Source organism: Crinia signifera, chromosome 9, assembly GCF_055691185.1.
Source record: "Crinia signifera chromosome 9, ASM5569118v1, whole genome shotgun sequence".
Classification (NCBI taxonomy): Eukaryota; Metazoa; Chordata; class Amphibia; order Anura; family Myobatrachidae; genus Crinia; species Crinia signifera.
In genome coordinates this window covers 35,871,318-35,889,578 of record NC_139225.1, presented here as the reverse complement: position 1 = coordinate 35,889,578, position 18,261 = coordinate 35,871,318, and the positions used below count along the sequence as shown (strand labels likewise).

The 18,261-nt window shown below is 44.5% G+C and overlaps 1 protein-coding gene across 1 annotated transcript in view; it reads right to left on the bottom strand.

The window, feature by feature from the left end:
* Positions 1-5,699: 5,699 nt before the first annotated feature.
* The window catches only part of LOC146035406 (3-hydroxyacyl-CoA dehydrogenase type-2-like), a 232,060-nt gene continuing 219,498 nt past the window's right edge, over positions 5,700-18,261 (bottom strand). Inside the window, exons 3-7 of the mRNA XM_083158825.1 lie at positions 16,658-16,822; positions 10,837-11,001; positions 10,192-10,320; positions 7,694-7,802; positions 5,700-6,124 (exon numbers count right to left, since the gene is read on the bottom strand). Coding sequence (XP_083014951.1) covers positions 5,934-6,124; positions 7,694-7,802; positions 10,192-10,320; positions 10,837-11,001; positions 16,658-16,822 — 759 coding nt within the window. The 3' untranslated portion in view covers positions 5,700-5,933. The remainder of the gene's footprint in view (positions 6,125-7,693; positions 7,803-10,191; positions 10,321-10,836; positions 11,002-16,657; positions 16,823-18,261) is intronic.

The window sequence follows — 18,261 nt, the reverse complement described above, 5'->3', positions numbered from 1 at the left end:
TCCAGTTTATCTCTTCTCCAGACTTAATACATCGGGTGTGGTACAGGGCTCTGACAGTCGGGATCATGACAGTCATTAGCCCAATGTCGGGATCCCGACTGGCCGTACCCAGACAGCATGGCAAGCGCAACAAAGCCCCTTGCGGGCTCGCTGCGGGCACAGTGGCTCGCATGGACCCCCACGAGGAAAAATAGCCGACGGCCGTCGGGAACCCGGCTGTCGGTGTTTTGACAGTTGGGATCCCGACGTCGGATAAAAAATGCCTGTCGGGGACCCCGTCTGGCACCCGATACATCTGCCCCTATATCGAGGAAGGGGGAAGCCCAAGAAAGGGCTATATAGAAGCGCTGGTTTCTAAGTATCTGAGCGGTCCCACTAATGCACACCTTTTTGCTGCTCCCTGTCAGAGTATGTGTAACTCAGACAGAACAAGAAAGAGACAAGGACATGCAGTTTACACTGTCATGTACTATCAGGGAGCGCAATGGTGTGCACTGCAATAATCAACACTTGTTTATATCAATATAAAATTTTTTATTTAAAATAAATAAAAAGCAATAATTTTCAATACATATATGTGCACATCAAGAATTTTTGCAATTGCAAGACAGGACAAACAAGACTTACAACAATTAACATATAGAGGCTTTTTGGAGCATATTTGACTAGTATGAGGCTGGATAGGTTATAAAGTCATTTAAGGCAATGGTTTTTAAGCAAGGCTTTTTGTATATAGTTACCAGTCCCGCATAGATGTTAGAGACAAATTCTCAAAAGATGGTGTGTCCGGCTCAGTAAGTGTCCATAATTCGGGTACACAATTGCCTCTGTGTAATTAGAGGAGCTCTCCTGCTCAGTATGGAGAGGTGGATGGTAGCTCTGCAACACCAATCAATATAGCTGCTGCTCCCGATGGTAGTGACAGCGATAGTCTGCGGTGATTAGAACCTGGTAGTCTGTGGTCAGCAACAAAACGCGTTTCTCCATCTCAAGGTCAGCGGCTTCCTCAGCGGCTTCCTGAGGAAGCCGCTGACCTTGAGACGGAGAAACGCGTTTTGTTGCTGACCACAGACTACCAGGTTCTAATCACCGCAGACTATCGCTGTCACTACCATCGGGAGCAGCAGCTATATTGATTGGTGTTGCAGAGCTACCATCCACCTCTCCATACTGAGCAGGAGAGCTCCTCTAATTACACAGAGGCAATTGTGTACCCGAATTATGGACACTTACTGAGCCGGACACACCATCTTTTGAGAATTTGTCTCTAACATCTATGCGGGACTGGTAACTATATACAAAAAGCCTTGCTTAAAAACCATTGCCTTAAATGACTTTATAACCTATCCAGCCTCATACTAGTCAAATATGCTCCAAAAAGCCTCTATATGTTAATTGTTGTAAGTCTTGTTTGTCCTGTCTTGCAATTGCAAAAATTCTTGATGTGCACATATATGTATTGAAAATTATTGCTTTTTATTTATTTTAAATAAAAAATTTTATATTGATATAAACAAGTGTTGATTATTGCAGTGCACACCATTGCCCTCCCTGATAGTACATGACAGTGTAAACTGCATGTCCTTGTCTCTTTCTTGCCCCTATATCGGCTGTGTCCCTAGTGGTCTAGATGCTGTAGTCCTTGTTATTGAGGGCTCAGGAACAAATGCAGGGCACTCTCCAAGGTCCTGAATCAGGCCTGTATTGTTTATACCAGCAAATGAGTCAGTACTGTGGTGCGTCCCATTAGCATATGGGAGCGGCCAGCGTTTCATGGGCATTCTCATGCTAATGGGCCGATCACGTGGGGGCGGGCAGCTAATATCACCAGATTTCAGCAGCCCGCCCACTGCCTTCTGAACATGCACGCATATGTAAGGTTGCTCAGAGCAACCTTACATATGCGTGCATGTTCCACCTCATTCGATGGTCACTGACCATCGAATGATTTGGGTATTACCTCACAGGCTGCAAATGAATGTTTATGTAAAACGTCCATTCGCAGCCAGTGCAAACTAATGTGCCTTGCAAATGGTGGGCCAGCATACCACCATTCTCAAGGCAGGGTTTAGTTGACTAGCAAGGGTGCGAATTTGCATCTGATGGAATCAACCAGAATACCCCCTATGTGTGGTGACATGATCGTTGGTGTGTGCTCAACCAGGGCTGTATCAGGGAAGAGCCCAGCACTGGCTGGGCCAAGGTACAAGGGAGCTGCACTGTGGGTAATGGTCCTGGCAGCGGCCTGCAGCGCAGCCTCTGAAGTTTTTGGCAACTGGAGCTCATGCTCCACCAGTATCGCCCCTTGCCACTCCCCTGCATGCTGTGCTGGATATAAGGCTACATGGGCCTACAGTGATTACTATATACCACAATGTCTCCTTGAATAATAATAGAAAAATGTTGTGAAGAAAGTAGAAATACAATTTTGTACACTTTTGACTTATTAACAACCATGTGACCAGCTGGATGTGTGTCATCATCATACCATCATGATGGGCCTATTGTCTTGTAGGGGACTGGAGGTGTAGCTCTATCCAGTCACATTACCAAGTATCGGTACTCTTCCTCTGGACTGAATGAGGGAAGGGTTGTAGCCTGCGATCTTTTACAATTGTGGAGAAAACACATAAATGCCATGCAGCAGGGCATCGGCTGTGACCGCTTCAGAGGAGCCTGCCACCAGAAATTGGGGAACCTGGGATAGACAATTTAGGCAGGGTCCCCGCCACCATCTTATTGCAGTTGGAGCATCAAATGTCAGCCAGGCAGAGACAGCATTGGTGGCATTTTACATATGGAACCAGTCGTGAGCCAAGAGGAGGCCGCAGACCAATAGCCATTCAAGAGCGGCCATTGTGGCTGCTGGTCTGGAAGTTCTGGCAGTACAGTAGCCCCTGAGGGCCTGCCATTACCTGTTGGAAACTAACCTTCCAGCAGCTGCCAGGCTCTGCCCACCTCTTATCTAATGTCTAGGGCACATTTGTAGATATATTTTTAATGACCAAATTATGTACACTATAGATATTTAACCGTATTCATTTTATTGACAAATATGAAAAATGTACATAAAATTATACTAAATAAAGATTAAATAGCTTTAATATAATTCAATTCCCCCCCAACTGTCTCGCTTATCGCAGGACCGTCCAGCATCTATTTAGAGAGGCAGAGGGGCTGGGGGCATGACCAGCATGACAGTGCTGGCCATGCACTCGTAGTGATGTAAAATGTGGATCCCCCTATGGCATAGGCCCACACCCATTTTCCTGAGCCGTGTGATTTCTACATTGAAGATGTTTGGAGGTATGCTTGGTTTAATTAAACAAATATCAGCATATTTGGAAAAATATTAGCCCATTAGGTTTTTGTTTTTAAAGTGATTTTTTGGAGATTATAGTATTGCCTTGTAATAATCAGGGGGGGGGGGAGAGTAATGGTTGGCGTAATGGGCGGTGGGGGGGGAATACAATCATGGAACCATGACAGCTGAAGCCTCAAAAAGTATGGTGGTCACTACCATAAAAGTATAATACATTCAGCCTTTATGCGCATGCACGCCATCGGTCCAGTACGCTATTTGTGTACTGAACTGGTGTCCCATCTGATGTCTGTTGCAGACCAGACCATCATGCTCTCATCTTTCAATGGGATGCCAACAGTCAGAAGACCGATGCCAGAATTCCAACATCAATTAGGATGCCGGCATTTCAATCCCGTCTGCCCACATTCTGAGAGTATGTGGGCAGTTTAGTGTGCAGCCAGGAGGACGGGGTGTGTTTGGGCACTTACAGCTATGATTTGTCAACCAGCTAGCACCCTGTAGTCCAGCGCATCAGATGTATGGCAATGTGAATGCATTGCGATAAATTGCATGTGACAATAGCACATCAACTACAAAATTGCATTAAAGAACTTCCAAGAAGCTGCCGGGGGAGTTCAAGGGAAATCACATGCGACTTGAGCCGTAGATATGTTACACAAGTATATGGGGCCTTTATAGAAGGGAGGGGTCAGGTCCCCATACTATAGGATTATTGACATGCAATTTGGGCTCTTTGCATGCGATTGCAGCGATCAAACGCATGAAAAGCATCCAAATTGAATGTGATTGACAGCAGTCGTCCCTGCTGCAGAAGCAATCTGTGGGATCGCATGCGATAAATCCCATGCAAAAGGACCGCACCGGCAGGCAAAAGGACCGCACTGCATGAGACAGAGACAGCTTACACAGAGCTGGCCATGCTCCTGTAGTGACGTTATCCCTGTAAGGCCGTGCCCCCTGTGACATAGGGCACACCCCTTTTTCAGCCATGCGAGCATCCAGACTTCTAAAATCAAAATGTTGGGAGGTATGCTTTCACTATAAATTTTTCATAATAAAAAAAAAAGGGCTTTCTTGAAAATGGTTTTCTACTTTATAAACTATACAGCCTATAATAAAAACAGTATATTCTTGAATTACTGTAGATACGTTTATATTTTCTTGTTCTAATGCTACCTTAGTGAATTTGGCCCAATTTTGATTACAAAGCATTGCTAGGCATTAGCGGCACCTAGTGGTCACCTGCAGACTTGTTTCTACACTAAAGGGAAAGCCTTGTTCTTATTCCTTACTAGTGAGCCACCCTTCTGCTTTGCACAGGTACATTATTTCTAGTAACAGTGATGTTTTTACATAAAAAAAAAAAAAATTAGTGCCTTATAATATATTTCTTTAAATCGACCACATTTGTAATTTTTCCTCTGGACATGAATACAAAAAGATATATATATATATATATTTTTATGTAACACGGGAAAGGGCCACAAGAAGTTGTCCTGGGAAGAACATTGCCCACTTAGATCAACGCCAGCTACATTAGGTGTTTGATCTTGTGCTTTATTTATGGTCATGGCAAAGCAAACGTATCAGGAACTGGACTTGTTTAAAATTAAACGGTAAATTTGAGGGAATCATTGGTATTCTGGGTATTAGAACATTTCTCCAGTTCCATAGTCAGTTAGATTACCCTCGATGAGATTTTTCATATGCAATTGTGTCTCATTGCATGCCCCCCTCTCCCAATCACACAGACCCTGCCCCAACCACTGCACTCTCTGCCCCCCATCACACACTCCCTGCTACCCATTAAACACCCCCTACCTCAGCCACCCCACTCTGTTAGCCCATGGTAACATGATTCCACAGCCATGTTAATATTGCAAAGTGGGCAGTATGGATGGGTGTAATGGTTAGCATTACTGCCTCACAGCACTGAGGTCATGGGTTCAATTCCAACCATGGCTCTAACTGTGCGGTGTTTGTATATTCTCCCGCACCTGTGTGGGTTTCTTCTGGGTAATCCGGTTTCCTACCACAATCCCTTAACCCTAGAATGTCTGTATGTGTGCGTACATGTGGTAGGGAATATAGATTGTAAGCTCCACTGGGGCAGGGACTGATGTGATTGTTCAAATATTCTCTGTAAAAGCGCTGCCGAATATGTGTGCGCTATATAAGAAACTGTAAATAAAATTGTTAAAAAGAAAAAAAAAAAAAAATGCACCTTTGTTATCTGATGTATTTCCATAGTTTATTTGTTTCCATTGGTGTTATGTATCACATGACGTTCCTTATGCATTTCCACCCACGCCAAATGAACACTTGTTATGTTCAATGAGAAGAACAAAATGAATCAAAGAGCAGAAGCATCCGATAATCAGAAAACTAATTTTATCCTACAAACCGCATAAACAGAATTAGGTCAAAATCACAGTTCCAGAAAATCTGGCTGGCCTTCCACGTCTTCTAGAATAATCTAGTGATAGATTTCTGGGTACATTCCTGGCATCAATGCCACAATAGCCTTACAACTCCTTGTGTAACCCGGTAGCAATGCTTTAAGACGTGGACGGAAGGTTTGGTGGTTCCCCGTAAGATTCTAACTTTCTTAAGGCTGCATACGAAGGGCACCGTCCAGACGAATGACTTCTGCATTCAACATGGGGTTTTCTACAATGGTTTGTACCAGGTGGGCATACTCTTCAGGGTGGCCCAGTCGGCTGGGGAAAGGTACTTGCTTGGCCAGGAATTCTCTTGCCTTCTCAGGGAGCCCAAGGAGGAGAGGGGTTGCGAACAAGCCTGGAAAGACAGAATATTCGGTGACATTTTGCAGTGTTCCGGAGCACAGAAAAATCTTACACAAAAAAAAAAAAAGTGTTTTCCAATATTGGTCCCCAAGGCTCACTAGCTGTCTAGGTTTTTGCAATATTCATACTTGAGAACAGATGTTTAAATATAAAAATTGAAGGTACTAAATAAGCCAACGGTGTTCAAGCAAAGTGCATACACACCAAGCGATTTCCCCCTGCCCAGTGATTTCTCCAGGGCGTGGACAGCTTTCCATAGTCGGACGCTATTGAAAGATGTCCACCCTGTCTCATCTGCTGGTAATACCAGCAGATGAGTGGCGCGGCTGGCGATGATGCCAGAGCGCGCATCACCACTCTCCCGTACACACTAGGCCGCTTTGGAGCGGAAAGCAGCTGGTACAACAAACTGAGCTGCTTTAAACTCAAAATCACCCAGTGTGTATGGGGCTTTAGCGGGGGGGACCAGACTCCATAACGCCTCACAAGAAAAAAGGGTCATTATTAATAATTTAAACCTTTCCTAGAGTAAGAACAGCACAACGAAAAAAGTCACTCATATCTAGTATTGACTAAGGAGGAAGTGTACAACAGGGAGACAGCACACGGCACCAAGGTAAACTTGCAATGCTGCTCGCAGTGAAAACTCAGTCACGGAGATAGCGGGGAGTGTCTGCAAAAAGAAGGCGATCTTATATGCATACAAAAAATGGCGCCATCACAACTCCCATGTATATTCTTGAACAGCCATGAAGGCACAATGGGACCACTCGCACTCAGTTGCCGAGCATGTTGTGATGGCTTTGGTGGACATTTGTTCGCTTGTAGGCGGCTGCCTCACAGTTTGCTGCTGCTTTGTTAGCACTGCAAACACATCTGTATCAGGCTTCCTCAGCTGTAACAGTCTCACAGAGAGCATCAGTCACAGACACAACATAGGCAGCCATTTTGTGTGGTAATGCATTCTATTTCACAAAAACTCTAATCAGAATTTATAGTTTGTAGTGAATTTCCTGGCTGCAATTGCATAAAGAGTTGCTTAAGAAATAAAATGGCTGCTGACACTTTATGTAAACTACTTATATCTGTATAATTGGGACCCTCTTTCTTTACTACAGGTGTCCCATATGAATAAGTTGAGGGGGGGGGGGGGGAATCACAAGGATGCCTGGCAAACGTAACTTTATTGCCAGCAATAAATGACCTCAATGAAGAGTCCCCCAACTACTATCCATGTAGGGCTGGTCATAGATGTATGACTAGGCATCATTCCCAAGAACATTAGTGCTGGACACAAAATGGCTGCCTTCACTATGTGTAGGCATCAGGTAGTATAAACAAATGGTTCCCTAGTGCAAGGATGGGGAACCTTTGGCTCCCAGTTGTTGCTGAAGTAAACATCCCAGCATGCTCTGCTACAGTTTTGCTTTTTGACAATGCTCAATAGTTGCACGGCATGCTTGTATGTGTAGTTTAACAACAGTTGAAGGCCAATGGTTTCCCTTCCCTGCCCTAGCAGGTCACATTTATGCAAGTAAAACAGATATAAAAAGGAAAGTACCAGGAGCGATTGTCACGACTCTGATGCCAAGTGGAGCCAGATCTCGAGCGATAGGGAGGGTCATTCCTACAATTCCCCCTTTGGAGGCAGAGTAGGCCGCCTGTCCAACCTGCAACAGTACACAATGTGACCAATACAGCAAAGCTCATGTGACACATTACAAATAACCAGAAGTAGGCAATTTCATATACATATAAAATAAACCATGCTGGGAAATCACACTACGCCAGAGAGGAGCACGGTGCCGTTGGACCTCAGGATCTCCACCTGCTTCCTTGTGCAATCACCAGTTACACATTTATCTTACATCACATGTCTTCAACCTGTGGCCCTCCAGATGTTGTAGAACTACATGTCCCAGCATGCACTGACAGTTTTGGTATGCTCTCATAGGAAAAAAATGTGGCAATGCATGTTGGAACATGTAGTTTCACAACATCTGGGGGGCCACAGGTTGAAGACCCATGTCTTACATGTTCTTAGCTGAACACAAGAATTAGAGGGGGAGAGGGACAGATTACTGTGCTACCCAGAACTTAACAATTGTGTAGGAACAAAAACAGCAGCATGGACGATGTAATGGTTAGTATTACTGCCTCACAGCACTGGGGGTTGGTTCCCACGTTACATCTGCCCCACCTACAGTGCAGCATGGTTTTGTCCATTTGAAAAAAAAAAAAAAAGTGCTTTGTTTGCTAAAGAGTCCAAAGGAGAAAACACAATACACACAGGGCCCAATTCCAGCTTGAATACATGGTCAATGTCCACAAGACTGAGCAATTAATGGTAGACTGTACATGCACCGCGGTAGAGTTGCGATGCCGCTCTCGCTGAGAATTTCAGCGCAGTTATTGACAGGAAGGCATTGTTTAAGGTAGGAAACAGGGAATGTCGGCAAGCAGAAAGGCGTGTCAAGCCAGTTTCCATAATCAGATGAGATCATGTACATAGAGAAACACGCCTCCAGTGTCTCTATTGGCGCGTCCACTCTTCATGATCAGACACTCATTTCGGAAGTCTATGGGCCTGATTCAAAGTTGATCGCTGTTGTGCGAATTTGCAATCCGTTTGATCATGGAATGACATTCACGTGCACAAATCGTAGTGCGCATGCGCAAATAGCAAACTGGATTGACAGGAAGCTGGCGTTTGGGGGGTGGTAACCAAATTTTTTTTTTTAACAGAGTGTCCAAAAAGAAAAATGCAGGCCTGCCCAGGCGTTTTAAGGGAGGATGTGTGACGCCAGTGCGTGCTTCGGTCTGCCTGTCGCAGAACTGTAGAAGGGTCAGACTTACTCACATGTACACAGACTGGAACTCACAGATTTGCGCAGGTTTTCTGTCTGTCTCGGCGGCGGCTATCTAGTTGCAGTCATCTGCAACTTTGCAGATGAGTGACCAGGTCTGAATTAGGCCCTATGTTTTTGCACCAAAGCTGAGTATATGTATGCAGTTGCCATGGCGCTGGTGGATGTGATGTGAGCGTTTGCCTCACTTCACTTGACATGATTAGCAAGTCCAAAGTCCACAAAAAATAAATACATTGCAGCTGTGTACGCATGTGCACACAAATCACTATCACAATCTGCACAAGGAATAGTTTGCAGATGTAAAAGGTTAAAGAGTCCGCATCTGTGTACGGGATACAGCCGCTAGGTTGACACTATAAAAGGTCAACATACATTAGGTCGTCCACTAACAGTTGACAGGTCTTAGGTCTACGCAAGCATTAGGTCGACAATGGGAGAGTCTACATGAGTTTTTCACTTTTTTTTTTAGCCGACTTGTGCCGACAGGCGGTATTTCATACCCGACCATCCACTAGGGCGTGGAAGGGGAATATAATAGGATCCGAAGCATGGCAAGTGCAGCGAGCCATGTGAAGGGACGCGGTACACTGATATGGGGTTCATGTAGACTTATGCCGAATTGCGGAACAAAACAAAAAAACGTGAAAAACTCATGTCGACCTTTTGACTGTCGACCAAATGTACCAATTGTATTGACTTTCCGACCCAGGTCTACCTATTTCATGTGTCGACCTTACCCCTATGTACACAACCGAAAGCGATTACAAGCAACTGGAATCATAAGCACCGGTATCTCCTGATATAAGGATGAATGGGCCTCACTGGTTGGTAGTGAGGTGTCTGCACATAGTATAAGTGTCCCGTGACCATGTATACAAAGCTGCAGCCTGTTTAGAGGTTTCAGAAGGATCTCCCGCATGAAGGAATGGGTTGGGGCAGATGCAAAGGAATGTAATGATGCCGCTGTCACAAGCTGAAGGCTGCAGAGATGTCATGGTCGCTGAATTCAGGGGGATAGTCGCATGGATTTCTTCTAGCTGGAATTGCCACCGCTCTAGGTCAACTCAGAGACAGACCCTCCATTTACTGTAGGAGGAATGTATACAACACACAAATACATACAGATGACACAACACATCTTTCTCATACTCCAAAATTTTAGGTCATTACATAAAAAGAAGCGCCTGACCTGTCCATCAAAGGCAGCGATGCTGGCTGTATTAATGATGACTCCTTTCTGTCCATCAACATCTGGCTCATTCTTCACCATCTCTGCTGTCGCTAGACGAATAACATTAAAAGTTCCGGCAATGTTCACCTAAGAGAACAGCAAATAAAATATAACTCAACAACGTTTATCGGGTCCGGTATGATATGCCGGCGGTCGGAATACCGACGCAGCAATGCCGACAAGGCTCGGCACACTATTTTATTCTCCCTCTATGGGGGTCATGGACAAAGTGCCGGCATTGCAGCGTCGATATTTCGACCGCCGGCATATTGACCGCATCCCCTTTTATCTTACCACCAAAAACCAGTACTAATGTAATTTAATCGCTAAATTATCCAAGTTGATGTTTGATGCTGCAGCGTATATTGGCCTTGATACAGACTGTATTCATTCACAGGGGGACCTTGCGCATGTTAACCGCATACCATGTGCAGTGGTCCGATAATCGGCCGCCCTGCGATCGGGTCTGAATCAGGCCCATTATTTGTTCACACTCAAAATGATTGAAAACTGTAGAAATTCTTCCAAAATACAGGTTTTAATACAATAGCTTATACAAACAGAGAAAATAGAAAATCAAGTTCTAATATCGTTTAAACCTACATTTATGACCCTCTGGAAATCTTCCAAACTGTGTGGCCTCTGTTTGCTTTTGTTGTAGGTTTTTATAGCTACGGCAATCCCAGCGCAGTTCACCACAATATTCACTCCTCCAAACTTGGAACGGGCCACCTCCAACGCATTTGTCACATCGGACTCTGAGGTCACCTACATTCAATTACCGGCAGAAAGCAAATCACACAACAGATTAATATTGACGCAAAAAAAATAAAAAATATTAAAAACATTTATGTATAAAAAGAGGTTGCATGTTTTTATTTAAAAGTGGAAGCAGGCAAACTTTGTTTGTTGTTAAAGTCAAACATGGTCCTTTAAAAGATTTAATACAGTATGGCCACCAGCTTCACAAGTACACCTTAGGTGAGACATATCTATATTACAGATGAGCAGGTTTGATTTCCTGGAACCAAACCCACCCGAACTCAGGACTTCCGGAGCAGATCCGAGTGCCGGCACGTTGTCCTTCCAGACTCGGAATTGGGAATGAAACAAAACATCATCTTAGTGGAGTCAGATCTCAGAGTTTGGGTCTATAAAGTTGTCTTCTGACTGATCCAGTCAATGTCTGCTATGTGAGACAATGGCCGTCTTAGGCAACCAGTGGCCCATTAAAATGGGAACAGCTGCTGATTGGATGTGACAGACAGGAGTGTAGAGAGACAAGTTGGGGACCTGTCAAACTGTCTGAATGGTCATCGGCCACTGTAGCCCTGTAAATGTGCAGAACTGGATGGTCTGGGCTGCTCTGCCCTTTCTCAACCTGACCCTGTATCAGCATCTTGCAGAGAGAAAAAAGTGATTTTCCACTAAGGAGAGGTAAGCGGGATTATTTGGGCTGAAAAATAAAAATCAGACAGGTAGTGTTTAATTGGGACTTTCTCCTGAGGAAGCTGAGTCACCATAGCCCAGAGTAATGCATTAACATTGTACCTGGACTCCTGTTACTGAAATGGACTTTGCCATTCACCTAGGAACATTCTGAATACCAGTGGATCTTTCCCATTCATCTACAAATTTGGGTACTTATGTAGTATCTGGGCGCCAGATTTAGAAATCGGATCGGATCGCATGCGACCAAATCGGATTAAGTTAAGGCATACAATCAGATGCGATGCGATGACCCGATTTTTCCATAGGAATCAATGTTAAAATGGAATGAGTCCATTTTAACATGGAATTCAATGGGAAAAGGGGTCCTTTTCATACCCCTACTATCCAAGTGGGCATGGAGTTGGATATAAACCTGTGGCGAGCGTAGCGAGCCACCGAGCCCGAAGTGTGGCGAGCCCCGCGAGGGGACACAGAATACCGTCCGCTCGCCTCGCTACGCTCGCCACAGGTTTGTATCCAACTCCATGCCCACTTGGATAGTAGGGGTATGAAAAGGACCCCTTTTTCCCCATTGAATTCCATGTTAAAATGGACTCAGTTAATTTTAACATTGAATCCTATGGAAAAATCGGGTCATCGCATCTGATTGTATGCCTTAACTTAATATTCAAGTGGGTTTTGGATGATACTGCTTGCGCACTATTTGAACTCTCTCACTCTGCTGCCCTCTGCTGACCAAAAATTTAAGAGCAACACTGACTCTTATGTAATGCAGCAAAGGATTTTTATGGTCTGCAGAGTACTGGCGCAAGGGTGTTTGAGCTGATATGTTTAAAAAGAATCTGGACCCGTGAAGGGAATATAATGACCAGAAAATTTTATTGTACACACAATTAAAAACAATTTAAAAAACAATAAAAAGTGCAAGTGCCAATTTTTTACAAAAGTGCAAATGCAATACATATACAGTGAATGTATACACAAAAAACGGGGACAGATAGGGTATCCTGAAGAAGGAACCAGATTCCGAAACATGTTATGAGGATGCCAACACTCTGACGGGAGGACTCTGCTGTAACATCTACTTATCACCATCCAAAGCCTGTGCGGTGGTGCTTCATTCCTGCTACCCGGGATTTACCATCTAATAGCACCCAGCCCACCGCACCACCCTGGAATGGTGAGATAAAAGTATCAGATTGCCCCGTCCTATTCATTGTACATGCACTTTTGAATATATATGCATTGTCACTTTGAATCTTGTACTGCTGCTGCACTTGCACTTTTGTGTATCCATTTGCATTTGCACTTTTTATCTGTGAATTTTACTTGTGAATTGTATGTTTAAATAAATCTTCATTCTGGTCAAATACTCCCCACTGTGGGTCCAGATCATTCACATATCCACTCCGGGCTATGTGCGCCTAAACCTGTTGACCTATCTCCCCATTCCAAATTGTATATCCAAGAGTTGGTGTCACTCTTAATTGGCAACAGAGGGCTGCACATATCTCCGCAGGAAAAATAGTGCGCACGGATACCCCCCTCACCTCCATATATTCTGCACGGACTGTTTGGACAGTCTCATATGGAATCGAGGAAGAAATACCAATACACGTGGTCTAGATCGTGCTTGCATTTATACCTTCTCACATATATGCCTTTTCTTTACCATATAAAGCCCAATGTATATAAACTAGCACTGGTTTCACTGCTTCTCGGATTTGAGAGATGATTAATATCACGGTGGGTGGGATACTGGCAGTCAGAATCCCGATGCCAGCGTTCCAGCTAACAGCCGGTGTCTGAATCCCAACTGCTGGAATATCCTGATAGGAAGTGTGCAAGGGGGGGGGGGGGGTTAGCGTTCGGCCGGGTGAGGGGGTGAAGTGGTTGGAAGATTTAGGCACTTTCCTCGGATTATAAAGGGACTGTTTGTTAGTTTTTTCATAGACTGTTCATTATCAATAGTTAAAAATCACAATGAAAACATTAGGAAACATACAAAACATTAATTGAAATACCCCAATAGAATAACATAGGCCATGATGGGGGGAGAATAGCAAGAAAAAGACTCCTAAAACACTTATCCTTGTAAACCTTAAGGGTCCCATACCCTACTCGACTTCTGTGGGGGAACTCGCACTGAATTCCCCTTGAGCAGCTGGGAGCCTGCGGTACTACTACAAGAGATTTATCACGAGATCCCAGTTTCCTGCCGCGAAGAGAGGGGCAGACCTGGCGGCAGGAATGCAAGTACGTATCTCCACCTCCACTGCACACGGGACTGCCAGAATTGGATGAAATCGGACCCAAATTGCATATAGGCCTTAAGACCAGGGCTATTTTTCAGCAGGCTCCAGCAGGAACTGAGGCCCTTATTCTAGTTCACTCTTTCTGACAAAATATTTCTTAGATGGACAAAACCATGTGCACTGCAGGTGGGCAGGTGTTACTTGTGCAGAGATAATTAGATTTGGGTGGGGTTTTATACCTGCCTCACCTGCAGTGCACATGGTTTGTCCATCTAAGAAATATTTTGTCAGAAAGAGTGAACTAGAATAAGGGCCTCAGTTCCTGCTGGAGCCTGCTGAAACATAGCCCTGCTTAAGACTATACAAAATCGTAATAAACTGATGACCCTTAGTACGATCATCCCATGTAATCAAAATTGAAAGTAATGTGACAGTACAAAAACCATCAGGTGGTTTCAAAAACTTGTAAGATTTTAATCAAAATAAAAGTTGCATAAGCCTAGACTTAACAGTTTCTAGGAAGGGAGAGGCCGAAGCCCGTTTGCTAAGTAGGACTTTTTTGTCCAGTTAATAGTGTGATAATACACCTAAATTACTGACCCACAGCTCAAGTTAATGGGTATGGAATGAATTTCCTTCTATTTTGTCGCAATCATGATGCAAGAAATATCAGGAGTCCGATTCTTAAAGAAGTATTTTTATTGAATAAAAAAACCTCACCCACATTAGACAGCAAAAAGGACACTCTCTGGGCAAGTATCAAAGACAGAATACCTGATGCATTGTCCCCAGAACTTGAATATATAAAAAGGCATAACATTTTAATATTAACCTCCCCATAATTATATCATGATATTTCCTAATATGGATAAAATACATATATGGTCATATCTTTATAACTTTCAGAACAGTGCTTTTTGAGACAAATAATATATGTCAATGGAGTTGGCAACATCTCATTGAGATGTCCTTGCAATTCTAAGAAACAAAATGGTATGTGTAGGGGTTAATGGCCAGTTGGAGATAGTTCCTGGGTTGGGGACCATTTTTTGGAAGGCTGGCAGTCCATTCTGGGAATTACTTGGCCTAATAGCAATATCAGCAAACAAGTGATTGAGATTTTAGATTATGCAAGTGTCAGGTCACATCTGTTCTAAAGGAAGTTAATCGTTAATATAGTCAGCTAGTCACAGAACATAAGTATATAGGGCAGGGCCGGCCCTAGGCATAGGCAGGCTAGGCAATTGCCTAGGGCAGCAGCCTATGCCTAGGGGCAGCATTGCGTTAAGCTGGGGCTGGGAGACATACCGCAGGTCACACTCGTACTGTACGGTAGTGGCTCACGCGCCGCAGCAGCCGCCCCCCCCCGTCCGCTGCCCGCCGCCCGCTGCCCTCGCAATGATGTCGGGCGCAGCTTAATGTTTTCACATCGGCCCGGCCAGCCGCGGCGCACCCCCACGTGACACACGCGGTGACGCAGGCAGCTCAGTGCTCGCCCTCACATCCCACACTCTGTCCCACCTCCTCCAGCCGCCGCGGCGCGTGCTGGGAGTAGTGGAGGAGGGACAGCGACAGTGAGCCACGCAGCAGCAAATGGAGTGTATGGTGGCAGGTGAAACGCCACCATCATCAGCGCCTGTGCCTTGCCCCTGTGATTCTTCCAGCCAGCCAGTGTAACTGTGAGTCTTGAGTCTGGGGACTTGATCTTGATACCTACACTAATATATATATATATTGCGTTTAGCACCTGTTTCTTTAACAATAAAAATGTCATAAACCAGCATGTTATTTTTTGTGTGTAAACACTAAATTTTGTGGTGGTATCATCTGCTAGGGGGCATCAAAAATTTTTTTGCCTAGGGCACCAAATTGGATAAGGCCGGCTCTGATATAGGGGTAGATTTATTAAGCTTGGGGAAGTGCTAAAGTGTCTGGTCTTGATCACCGGCCAATCAGCTCCTACCTGTCATTTTTCAAACTAAGCCTGTAACTTCACAATTAAAAGATGATTGGCCGGTGATAAAGTACCAGCCATATTATCACTTCACCGAGCTTAATAAATCTGCCCCATAGTGCATTATCTGCATACATATAGGAATATTCGTCCAAAGCTATAACTACCCGAATAAATAATAGTTTTGACACTGTTTACAGCATAAACAAACTTATAAAATGGAGTTAATATACCTTACGTTTTTCCCCAAAACTTTCGTATCCTTTTGCAGGACTGAAATGATGGAAAAAGTCGCATTAAGGCAGTTACAAGAGCCAGACTTACCAGCACCAACTTACTTCTACGGGGGCTTGGGAAATACATGCTCAATTAACACTATTCAGATGAACCTCTTGAAGCCACAAACACAAAAATTGCAACGATGACCATTCCTAGCGTTTACCAGGAGAGCTGTCCTTTGCTACTTATTTAATGCATATAGCTTTACTAAATGCTGCAAGTGACTAATTGCATCGAGCGCAAAATGCAACGCTTAAACCACCCTGTCCTTGCGGGGACCATGCATTAAGCATTGTATTTGTAATGAGATCTTGGCAGTGTTAGTGAATAAGATCACGTTGCTGGATCGCTTTCATTGGGCAGATATATGAAGCCGCCCTGATTTTAGCTTTTTTCTTTAAAAATAAATAAATCCAAAACAAGAACATTATTCCAAATTCAAGACCTGGAGCTCGGTGCACATCTCTAGTTTATTTATACCTACATCAGTCGGAGCAAATGCACATTTCTCTCCAAGAGACTGCGCAACGCTGCTCCCGTCAGTGCTTGGTAAATCAAGGATGACGGCGCTGGCTCCATGACGCACTAACCGCTCCACTGTGGCCCGACCAAGACCCGAGGCTCCCCCAGTGACAATTCCGACCAGGCCCTGGAACAACAGCACTTTCATTGTAGAAAGAATTACAGGAATACAATAAATACATTAAAACAATATATACATGGCCTAAAGCATAATTCATGAGGATGCAGCTACCAATTTACAGGGACCTTACCGATTGGTTTACTGCACTATGGAGGAAATTACATTTTTGCCGTCTAAATTTTCCTCCATTGATTGCAAGCATAACTGAATCATTTTTTTTCTCCCCAAGGGGCCAGGACACGGAGTATAGTTTACTCCCGACACCCGTAAAGCCCAAGGTTCTGATTGGCCCATAGGCCAATCAGTCAAACTAAAAAGATGATCATCGATAGGTAAAACCATCATCCATTGCATAGTATGCCACCATCAATGGCTGTTTGCACTATTGCAGCGATGGCCATCCCTACTGATGTCCGTGTCAGTCCTGGGTTCTAGGGCCCGTTGCTTAAGAAGCTGCTTGGAGATTGCATAGGACATGAATCAGATTTAAAGACGAGTCACAGGGAGCTAAAAGGAGGAATTGCTCAGGTGTCCTGCGGTTATACTGTCCACACTAGCTCCTTAGGAGAACATAATGACAGGTAAGCAGTGACGGTTATGGTGTTCACATTAGGGCATTTTTAACTCTACACCCTGGTAGGGGTGCCGGACGGGGTCAAAACACCGAAAGCCGGGTTCCCGATGGCTGTCGGCTATTTTCCCTCGTGGGGGTCCACGACCCCCATAGAGGGTGACTAGAATGCGTAGAGAGCCACCGTGCACGCAGCTAGCTCGCAAGGGGCTTAGTTGCGTTCACCTATATCACACCCCCCTGGTAGAAAGTCTGTTCTGTGGAAGCAGAGGAGACTAGCACAGATTGTATTGTTTTCATCTGGGGCACAATGTGTTTACATTTTGTGTTCCATGGGAGACATTGGGGAACAATGATCATTTTTTTTTTTATGTAGGTACCAATGTGATATTAGTTTTCATGTGCGGGCCAATGTATTTATATTTGATACCTGTGAGGACTGTGTGATTATTATTTTTCATATGGGGACCAATGGGTTTGTTTATTTATCCTGTGGGGAGCCAATGTGTTTTTGCAGGTGGGGGTCTGATTGTGTACCTTGGTAAATTTTAAATTCTTCTTTGGTGTGCAGAGTTAAAAAATCACTGCTATACAGACTTCAAACAGGTTAATGGTTAACAATCGATGGTCACCCTTGGTGCAGCTGGTGATCATCGATGGTTGTTGTGGAAGCATATCGACGGCTGGGTCCTGGTGCCCAGCTGTATACAAAGGCAGCGTGGGAGAGGGAGCCCCAGATATAACCAATGCTGCTGATTGGTGACTGTGCAGTCACCAGACACCCTGCTATGATACAGTCACCACCAGTCTGCCACTGGAGGGAATCTGCAGGAAGACCCCCCCCCCCACACACACACACACTGCCAGCCATTGG